The 11,613-nt window shown below is 37.8% G+C and overlaps 1 protein-coding gene across 7 annotated transcripts in view; it reads right to left on the bottom strand.

Moving 5' to 3' along the window:
• grik1b (glutamate receptor, ionotropic, kainate 1b) overlaps positions 1-11,613 on the bottom strand; it is a 51,598-nt gene that overhangs the window by 7,066 nt on the left and 32,919 nt on the right. For 5 of the 7 annotated variants that reach the window (XM_056238608.1, XM_056238611.1, XM_056238612.1 and 2 more), the window contains 6 exons: positions 11,148-11,291; positions 6,908-7,015; positions 6,757-6,798; positions 3,990-4,103; positions 3,709-3,912; positions 3,348-3,571 (listed from right to left, as the gene is read on the bottom strand). In XM_056238608.1, the coding sequence (XP_056094583.1) occupies positions 3,348-3,571; positions 3,709-3,912; positions 3,990-4,103; positions 6,757-6,798; positions 6,908-7,015; positions 11,148-11,291 (836 nt within the window). The remainder of the gene's footprint in view (positions 1-3,347; positions 3,572-3,708; positions 3,913-3,989; positions 4,104-6,756; positions 6,799-6,907; positions 7,016-11,147; positions 11,292-11,613) is intronic. The other 2 variants (XM_056238609.1, XM_056238610.1) reach the window with 2 other exon arrangements.

Below are 11,613 nucleotides of genomic sequence, written 5' to 3'. Positions count from 1 at the left end.
CTTGCTAACAACTCTAACAGATTTTGCTTGTGAAGTTTAAAACCGAGACACTAATAAAACATCTGTCTGTCCTAAAAAAGGTCATGTAAAAAGTGCAATAAAAATAAAAATATCCACAATTATTCTTAATCTTATCAGCAAAATCACAATCACCACAAATTTATTGTGAATATTCAATGTAATACCTCTAATATTATCACCACTAACCGTCACCAACAAAATGCCAGCCATTATTTCACAATACATTTCAAATAAACTGTATTTCACTCTGACAATAAACATCCATAAAAGCAATAATTTGATATTGCATCATTGTTTTTGATTTGATTATGTAATTTGCAATGCAGCATGATCTCTCAGCAATGTCCTCTTCTAACATGTTGGCCTCATCTTTCACTGGTGTATTCGGTGTCCTGACCGCGGTTTGACTTCTCTATATGACTTTATTACATTTCTCACATCGCTGTCCAGACGGCAAATCTTGCTTAAGTGGAAAATCCCCCATTCACCATCACATTCTTGATGGATTTATAATGCCTCGTATTTCATTAGACTCGAGAAAATTAGATATTCCCTCCATCAACCCAACACATCATTCTCTAAAACCTGGACTCCCTTTCTAACATACATACTCATAACTCCATTTCACTGGACCATCTGGACAATATGTGGCACTGTACTTCTTTGTGCTTTGCTTTCATGTATTAAACTGATTATTTATATTTTCCATTTTCATTTTCATCATTACCCCCTCCCCCCATTTTTACGATTTTACATTAAACTATTGTTCGTTTATTCTTCCACCCTCAATAAAAATCAAAGTTTGTATTGCAATGTTATTCATCTTGGAGCTGATATGGGAGAAAAGACAAATGGGAAAATATTTTCTGAACCAAGTCTGCTTATAACACCCAAAAATATTTGCAATAGAGTCCAACAGTGAGCAGCCACATTTTTGTTTTATGTTCAAATAAATAAATATCACTTGCACACTGTAGATGAATGCTGTTGCAGACATGTTGGAGACTGCTAATAAATAAATACATATATAAATATATATATACGTGAGACATCCTGAATACTGAATACTGATTCAGGGCCGTATTGGAGGGGCCAAGAAATGTATTTTGCCTATGTCACAAAATATGAGGAAAATCCTGCTCTGTTCCCACCCACAAAAATAAGGGTTTTCTTTAAATATTTTTTAGACACCCAATACATTTTTAAAATAAAAATTTCCAAAAACAACAAAACCCACAGAACACGCGGGAGACTAAAGGAGGAAATTATATATTACCATACCGCAGAGAGGAAAAAGAGAGAGAGAGAAAATTGCATGACTCCAAGGTTCATCCAGACAAATATTATATTTCTGAAAATATTGAGTTTTTATTTCACAGATTTGAGCCATTTACATGCAAACAGCCATTTAGGTCACGGAAAACCTTTTTGAAAACACCTTTAAGGCCGTGTGTCCACCAAAGCGTTTTTCCACGCGCCTGGCGTATGTTTTCAATTGTTTTCAATGGGAGCACCGCGTTTTTTAAACGCCATGAGCGTAACGAGGCGCTGAGCGTTTTTTTCCCGCTGAAGCGCCGAGCGCCCGGCGTTTTTTACTGGTCGCCGAGAGTTGAAAAATGTTCAACTTTGGGTAAAATATTAGTGCCTTTGTTTATCCCGAGGTTTTCCCGCAGCCTGCCGGATCCAGGCCGTGTCCAGATCTGACGAAGGAGATTCGCCTGGACCCGATGACAATGCAGTGCTGAAGTGTCCACTATCCTCTCCCTATGGAGGATCCCTTTCCCACTCTACAGAAAAAAGCGTTGTGAATTCCGGCTCGCGTACCCCGAAGTGATAAAATAAAACAAAATTCTGTATCAAATTTATAGGCAAGAAAAGTAGTTTAGGCTGGGTTGTATGAATTACAAACCTGCGCACATATTTTAAAAAGCACATAACTATAGAATTCTGAATGAGCATGTGAACGCCGTCTGCGTTAATCACAGGTTCGCGTTTAAAGTCTGATCATTTCGACGGAGGTGAATCAATCAAAGTTAACTTTAGCTGGAAGTAACATTATTCAAGAACCGCTATAACGCCAAAACAATCTGTTACCTTAAATTATATGTTTATCTCTGTAAAGCTGCTTTGAAACAATTCATTGTTAAAAGCGCTATATAAATGAAGATGACTTGACTTGACTTAAAACGCAGCGCTCATCACTGCCACTTTTTACCCAGCCGTCCAATCACAGTGGAGGAGGGGCGGGGCTAATACCACCCCGAGCAACTGTCACAACATTCTTTCTGTTCAACGACATCAACCAGCAGAGCTAACCAAACAAAATGGATGAAAAATGTATTTTTAGTATGAAAAAAATTGTCGGCGAAATCAGTTACAAGTAAACTGTGCTGCGGATATTCTGTCTCATAGCAACGAAACATCTCAACGGAAAAAACGCTGCGCTGCCAGAACGCTCTCATGCGCCCAAAGCTAGGCGTCTTCAGCAGAGCGTCTAGCGTTTTCAGCAGGCTAAACACGCTTTGGTGGACACACGGCCTAAGTGCAAACTTTTCCAAGGCAACAGAACAGAATTTAGAATGCAGTGACATCGTTACCACAATTTGGCCATTATAAATACTGGACATGTGCTTGAATTTGAATTAACTGAAGTTTTAGAAAAGTTAACTGTCAAGTCAAGTCATCTTCAATTATATAGCGCTTTTAACAACGTAGATTGTTTCAAAGCAGCTTTACAGAGATAAACATGATTTAAGGTAACAGAGATTGGTTTGGTTTTATAGCGGTTCTTGAATAATGTTATTTTCCAGCTAAAGTTAGTTTTGGTTGATTCACCTCCGTCGAAATGATCATTTGTTATTAAATTAGGGGCCGCTAAGACGACACTGTTCTCTCTAAACAGACTTTAAACGTGAACCTGTGATAAACGCTGATGGCGTTCACATTCGCATTAAGAATTGATTCTATAGTTATGTGCGTTTGAATATATGTGCGCAGGTTTGCAATTCCCTACAAACCATGCCTATAAATTTTGATACAAAATTTTATTTTATCACTTCGGGGTACGCGAACCGAATTTCCACAACGCTTTATCTGTAGAGTGGAATAGGGATCCTCCATAGGGAGAGGCTAGTTGCCACTTCAGCACAACTGTAATAAAAGTACCATTGCATTTGTATTTAAAATGAGCTGGCCTAGTCAGAGTCTTTGAGCTGGGCAGTAAAACAAGAGCTAATTAACCGCAAAACATATAGAAGCATGAAACCGGTCCAATTTGAAGAATTTAACCCAATCTAAAGGTTAAAATGTGTTAAACTGTTGAGTACCTGGCGATGACGAACAGCACACAGCTGACCCCGAGACAGGCCAGCAACACGTACATCCAGATGTCCGGAGAGAGCGGGTTCAGGAACGAGAACACGCCTGGATTCGTGCCGTTGGGTTTGTGGTAGAGAATGGAGATTCCCAGAGTCATGAAGGGCTTGGAGAAATCGATTACTTTCTCTCTCACGTAAGTGATGGTGAGCGGCGCCACGGCCAAATCTGCCACCTGTAATGAAGCCGGTGAGAATGAACTCACAGGAACTCGCTTGACTCTTTAAGATCAGACGAAACGGCTTGATGAGGACACTAGCACACACATATAGCCATGGACTAAAAGAAGCAAAACTCTTTATTTTGACTTACGTGATCGATTAGCTCTCTGACCATGCCGTTCCACTCTCCTTTGTCATTCTGGGCTCCATATTTCCCATCAGACACCAGTTTGACCTCATAGGAGAAGCCCAGGATGTTGGACAACTCCTTCAGCAGGTCCAGACAGTATCCTTCAAACCGGTCGTTCCCATACAGCGGCTTGTCGGACTTCTTGTGCATCACATATGGGTTTTCCTGCAAGGGCAACAACACTATGAGTTCCAGCACGTGGTGGCTCTGGGTCTTGTTGACGTGAGTCGGCTGATTCCTACCAGAATTGTGGTGACAACAAGTGTGCGGTTGGCCATGGAGTCGGTCACGTTGGCGTTTTTGTCTTTGTTGCTGTCTGTCAGGTTAAGGCCAGTGTTTGAGTTCCACACGCCAATCTAAACAGATGCAGAACCACAGCGAAAACATTTCATGCTGAAAACTGTTGATGTTTAGAGGACAGATTAAAGGAATTATTCACCCATTATGAACCTGACTAAAGGATGGCACTATTCCTTTCAATATGATCAGAGATTTTAAATGTATGTAGAGTATTCAAATGTCTGTGGTGTCTGTGGTCTGTGCCACTAGTCTTATCAAATAGAACTGCAAAATTATAACTGATTAATATATATATATATATATATAGGCTAATATAATTATGAGATATGTACTATATATATATATATATATATATATATATATATATATATATATATAGATGAGATATACTGTATATTATACACTCACCTAAAGGATTATTAGGAACACCATACTAATACTGTGTTTGACCCCCTTTCGCCTTCAGAACTGCCTTAATTCTACGTGGCATTGATTCAACAAGGTGCTGAAAGCATGCTTTAGAAATGTTGGCCCATATTGATAGGATAGCATCTTGCAGTTGATGGAGATTTGTGGGATGCACATCCAGGGCACGAAGCTCCCGTTCCACCACATCCCAAAGATGCTCTATTGGGTTGAGATCTGGTGACTGTGGGGGCCATTTTAGTACAGTGAACTCATTGTCATGTTCAATAAACCAATTTGAAATGATTCGAGCTTTGTGACATGGTGCATTATCCTGCTGGAAGTAGCCATCAGAGGATGGGTACATGGTGGCCATAAAGGGATGGACATAGTCAGAAACAATGCTCAGGTAGGCCGTGGCATTTAAACGATGCCCAATTGGCACTAAGGGGCCTAAAGTGTGCCAAGAAAACATCCCCCACACCATTACACCACCACCACCAGCCTGCACAGTGGCAACAAGGCATGATGGATCCATGTTCTCATTCTGTTTACGCCAAATTCTGACTCTACCATCTGAATGTCTCAACAGAAATCGAGACTCATCAGACCAGGCAACATTTTTCCAGTCTTCAACTGTCCAATTTTGGTGAGCTCTTGCAAATTGTAGCCTCTTTTTCCTATTTGTAGTGGAGATGAGTGGTACCCGGTGGGGTCTTCTGCTGTTGTAGCCCATCCGCCTCAAGGTTGTGCGTGTTGTGGCTTCACAAATGCTTTGCTGCATACCTCGGTTGTAACGAGTGGTTATTTCAGTCAAAGTTGCTCTTCTATCAGCTTGAATCAGTCGGCCCATTCTCCTCTGACCTCTAGCATCAACAAGGCATTTTCGCCCACAGGACTGCCGCATAATGGATGTTTTTCCCTTTTCACACCATTCTTTGTAAACCCTAAAAATGGTTGTGCGTGAAAATCCCAGTAACTGAGCAGATTGTGAAATACTCAGACCGGCCCGTCTGGCACCAACAACCATGCCACGCTAAAAATAGCTTAAATCACCTTTCTTTCCCATTATGACATTCAGTTTGGAGTTAAGGAGATTGTCTTGACCAGGACCACGCCCCTAAATGCATTGAAGCAACTGCCATGTGATTGGTTGATTAGATAATTGCATTAATGAGAAATTGAACAGGTGTTCCTAATAATCCTTTAGGTGAGTGTATATATATATATATATATACACACACACACACATACGTATATATACATACATATCTCATAATTATAATAACAATAACATTATTATGAGATAAAAATATTTTCTAAATAAATTGTAAAGAAAAATACACTTTGATTAATACATTTTATAAATCTACATATTTATTTATTATAAAAAATACACTAAATTATGTTTATATTAAATAAATAAAGACATTTATTAAAGATTTGTAAATAATTGAATGACTTATAAATAAATAAATAAATAAACTAACAAATAAATAAAGCAACAAAAAAAAAACACTTCAGTTTGAAGTCTTACAAGGTAAAAGGAAAACAAGACAAGGGAAAAATGTTAATAAGTGAAGCAAATGAATGCTTTATATCTGTGGGGAAATAAATCTAGAAAACAATGTGCCTTAAAACACACGGTGCAGAAAACACACTGAATTTCTCAGTTATCTTCCACATATTTTATCGAGCAAAAGCAAGTGCTTCACATCACCATCATCCCTCTATTCACGCCTTCTTCTACATGAGCAACTGATATAAGTGTAGTTCTCCTCTGTGTGTGTTTCTGTGTACCGCAGTGAAGCTTCATTCGCTACGCTACGTCACCTCTGTCTGATAGCTATTTTAAAACATACATTAAGAGAGTGTCTTCGAGTTGAGCGCTTGGCGTGCGATGAGTGCTCATAAACAGATGTTTAATAAAATGAGCTCTCTGCATTGTTGACTCTATGAGTGATGTGATATTTCATAACTGGATGCAGAGCTCTTGGAAGCCACAGACTGAGAGTTTGACACTGTTATAAAAGGAAATAAGTTGAAGTAATAACTTTGAGTGTCAAAAATAAGTAGAATCCATAACTAAGCCGTGTGTCTCTAATGAGACTTAAAAAATATCTATAAACCAGCACAAGAGGTGTCAGCAGATTGAGGGGCACGGATGAAAAAAGTACCATGGTAATACCATGTTTTTTTGGAAAATAACATAGTATGTGAACATGGCAATCATTCAGTACCATGGTACATTTTTACAAGGGGAAAAGGGACTTGAACGTCACATTTCTGATATTCAATACAAACCTTCTTCCATACTTTGTTAAAACGACCACTTTCCATAAACTGCTTGTGAAAAGAAAAGAAAAAGCCCAGATTTGACATGTACAGTATGCTACAGATATTAAGATACGAGGCTTAGACAGGTGAAGATCACGGGAGCATCTTCTGCTTTTACCTTTTCCATCCCATCCTCTTTCAGACTGATGATGTCCAGATCAAAATCTTTCCTCAAGCCGTCCGTCTTGTTTATAACTATCTGTCCGGTCAGGCCGTTCCACTGAGCCTACAAGAAGTGCGGAGGAGAGAAAAGAGGATCTGATTTTAGATTAAACATGAGGGTGTTGTAAAAACTCTGATGGCTCATTTCTTTTTATTCTGAATCCCACTTTAGAGGCCAGATGTAGCATTTTTATCATCATCATCAGTTGAGAATGTGTGTTTGGCACATCAACAGCTCAGTGTTTATAACTTTACCTCGCTGTATTAGCTCACACACACTGTTGTGCGTTTGGGGGGCTTTCTGACATTATTTTTTATAGTATAGGCCTAGGGTATAAGATTGAGAGAGAGAGAGGGAATGAGATTATTAATAGGTTATTTTAGTAAAAAAAAGAAGTAAATAATCATATTTATTAAATAAAATAATAAAGTAATAATTAATTTAATACATTATTGTAAATAAATAAATACTTTTAAAATACATTAAATTATTTTTATATTAATCTATTATTATCGTTTATTTAATTAATTCTTCATAAGTAAATTAATTAAATACTTAAAACATAATTAACTTAATACATTTTATAAATTAATGCATTTATTTATTTATTATATAAAACATACAATTATTTTTCTAACAAGCACCTTGAATTTATATTAAATAAATCAATATTTTTATTAAATAAAATTATTATTAATTTAATGAATTATTGTAAATAAATAAGTGTCAAATACATTAAATATTTTTTTCTCCCATTATTCTATTATTATTTTTAATTCAACGAATTCTAGTTAATAATTCTAGTAAATAAATAAATAAATGACTAACGAGCACTGTGTAGTGCCAGGACCTTGAGGATAAGGCTTGTAATGTGTAATGTCAAATTGAAATGTAAACCATAATTTCCTTGGTTACTCATTACTCCCTAGTTTGTTTCTATGGTTACTTATGATCTGCACCTGTGTCTCGTTTAGCTCTCAGTGTATTTATCATCCCTGTTTGGCGTCTATGTGTGGTTAAGGTTTATATTTCTCCTACAAATCCCTGTTCTCTTTGCTCATTAAACATTGTTTTTTTATAGTGCCTGCTACCACTACACGTGTCTTCAACCTTGCTACCTTCAATATTTATCTCTGCTTTTTATCATCCGTCTAAAGCAGCCCCATTCACACAGTGACAAACATCTAAGAGAAACAACCTAGAGATCCATAGATCACAAACAGTCACATGATCAACGAAGTGCCCAGAGCAATAGATCAGATCTGTTCTGCAAGGAGTTGTTAGTAAATGGACTCTATAATGAACCTCGCGAAGTGGACACGTGAGCTCAGTCTGAGGGATACGAGCCAGACGGAGAGACCGATCTCCCCAACAGTGGATCTTTTACCCAGAACATGTGAATTAACAAGGATGCAGCGCTTAAATAGTCAACAGACATTCAGTAAAGCCTGATGTGCAAATCCAGTGGATTATTTCTTTAATTTGCTGTGGGGTGGGTAGCATTCATAATCTTCACATACAGTAGTGGAGATCTTAAAGACTTGCTTCATATACTCACACTGAGGCCGCATGACCTTTGTCCAGATTTGTTCTAGTCATTATTCTCTAGTGTAAATCTCACTAGATCCTTCCTTTTTATCACATCCTGCTCTCGATCGCATGTACAGTGAGCTCCAATTACCAACAGGCCGAGATTAAACACACCAGACCCAGCAGTGCTTAGTGTAGTCTGCACTAACTGTACCAGCGGCTCTCACTAAGATCAAGATGACATCATCATCATCATCATCATCATCATCATCATCATCATCATCATCATCATCATCATCATCATCATCATCAGCACTGACTGGATTAAAGAACTTCAGAGATGCATTAACTAACATTGAGTTCAGTGAAAGTGTCAGAAAACATCTCTTTCGACAGAGCTGTGCTGAAATGGAATTAAAATTTAACAAAACATTTTGTAATCTGGAAAAAATACATACAAACTAAACTAAAACATACTTTTATGGCTCTAAAACTGTTTTTTTATTAATAATGTATTAATAATAATAAAATAATAATAATTATTATTATTATTGTTGTTGTTATTGGCTGTTTAAATAAATATATTTTTTAATTATTATAAATAATAACTGATGTTGTTTTTAGTTTGCTTTTAAAATACCTGTCAATTCATGATTAACAATAACAATGATGATAATAATAATAATAAATTAATTCCTTTTTAATTGTTTTTACTATTATTATTTTTTTTTAAACAAATGTATTAAGAAATTAATAATAATAATAATAATATTTATTGTTGCTGTTGTTTTTAGTTCATTTTTTAAATACCATAAAAAATACATTTTAAAACCCATCTTCCTTAAACAGGATCATGCCAATAATTTTTTATTTTATATTTAAAAAATAAATCAAATAAAAACTATGATCCATTCCTTGCTGTTCTCCATGCTCTGTTTATTAAAGTAAATAGGGAAAAAAGAAAAACTACTTTGAGACAATATAAAGAGAAAAATATCTCCAAATAAATATCTGAGGAGAACAACATAAAACAAATATATTTACATAAAAAAAAGAAAGAATGTCCTTCCACACCGGTTCAGACAAACAGGTAATCCCGCCCCCAAATTCGAGAGATTGCTCACTGCAAAGACGATGGGTGGAGCTATAAAATCCAAAAACACCCTAACCTACCCATAACCCATCGCTAAACACAACTCCACCCATAGGTCCACACAGCTGGACGTCATTCACGCTATTGGCTGAGTCCATGTTATATCGGCCCATTCGGTTACAATTCCATTCTGTGCCTCAAGTGGAGCAGAAATGACGCGCTTCCCCTTTAAATGAAATGACGCGCTTCCCCTTTAAATGAAGAGATCCCCAACTATAATGAGTTCCCTCGCACAGCCAGCATCAGTAATTCAGCTGGAGCCATTACACACTCGACTCGTCCAACACACATTCATCCTCCAGCCTGCAATGCCAACATGCTGACTCAACAATACCTCCTCCAAAACAGGAAGACAAGAACACTTGGAAGATGTCATTGGGAGAGAGAGAGAGTGTTTGTACATAAATCACTGCAGCTGTTTAGAAGTGCCTCAAAACACTTTCCAGAAAACTGAGTACTGATGCATTCAGACTGAACCCTCTATCCAAGTTCAGGAGTGTCTGACACAGTTTAAAAGATTATATATGATAACACTATCATCATTTACTTGATGAGTTAAAGGGTTAGTTCACCCAAAAATGAAAATGATGTCATTAATGACTCACCCTCATGTCGTTCCAAGCCCGTAAGACCTCCGTTCATCTTGGGAACACAGTTTAAGATATTTTAGATTTAGTCCGAGAGTTTTCTGTCCCTCCATTGTAAATGTGGTATACTGTCCTTGTCCAGAAAGGAAATAAAGACATCAACAAAGTAGTCCATGTGACATCAGTGGGTTAGTTAGAATGTTTTGAAGCATCGAAAATACATTTTGGTCCAAAAATAACAAAAACTACGACTTTATTCAGCATTGTATTGTCTTCCGGTTCTGTTGTCAATCCGCTTCAGTGACGCTGCTGACGTAAGACGCTGCTGACGTGTGTCTGGTGCGCCCGTGTATTCGGGTTCAAATAAATATGGCTGGGCAAAAAAATGCAAGTCTTCCTCTGTGTGGAAATCCTTAGACATGTTTGCGAAGATTGTTTTGTTTACAGCGTGCGTCTCCCTCAGACTGTAAACGAAGCTCTGGCGCACCAGAGACACGTCAGCGGCGTCTTACGTCAGCAGCGGCACTGAACGCGGATCCACAACAGAACCGGAAGACAATACAATGCTGAATAAAGCCGTAGTTTTTGTTATTTTTGGACCAAAATGTATTTTCGATGCTTCAAAACATTCTAGCTAACCCACTGATGTCACATTGATGATGTCTTTATTTCCTTTCTGGACAAGGACAGTTTACCGGACATACATTTCCAATGGAGGGACAGAAAGCTCTCGGACTAAATCTAAAATATCTTAAACTGTGTTCCGAAGATGAACGGAGGTCTTACGGGCTTGGAACGACATGAGGGTGAGTCATTAATGACATAATTTTCATTTTTGGGTGAACTAACCCTTTTATGATGACTGAATTTTCTTTTTGGGTGAGCCTTTTCATTTTGGGCCGAGTGTTTAAGCAGGAGCCTTTACCTCTTTGAACAGACTGATGAACCTGGATCCGAAGCGCCAGGGTTTGTGGCGGTGACACTGCAGTGAGCTCACGGTGACCTGGGACGCTCGCTGGGACGCGGACGCGACCATATACACCGCGTCGTACATCAATGCCGCTTCAGTCTGAGGCACACACAGAGACATGATTCATCAGACACGCTACTACACTATCTGATCAAATAATGAAATGACTCACTTCTTTCTAAATTCAATTCTGGGTTCGAAAGACACTTGATATGAAGTAATATTATCGATTTTACTGCACTGACACTGAGAACAAGAGATCAGCAAGAGAACAGGGGACAAGAGATCCCCTGACATTATTGTAAAGCGCTTTGTGTGTACAGTAGTACGTATGAAAGCGCTATATAAATGCCTCATTCATTCAAGAACTCTTATTGAACAGAGCTGAATCAACACTGAACTGACTCAAGCTGAATAATGG

This window comes from Rhinichthys klamathensis, unplaced genomic scaffold (genome assembly GCF_029890125.1).
Source record: "Rhinichthys klamathensis goyatoka isolate OS25496 unplaced genomic scaffold, OSU_Roscu_1.1 h1tg000527l_1, whole genome shotgun sequence".
Lineage (NCBI taxonomy): Eukaryota > Metazoa > Chordata > Actinopteri > Cypriniformes > Leuciscidae > Rhinichthys > Rhinichthys klamathensis.
The sequence above is the reverse complement of the archived record's forward strand: the minus strand, read 5'-3'. Positions and strand labels throughout refer to the sequence as shown.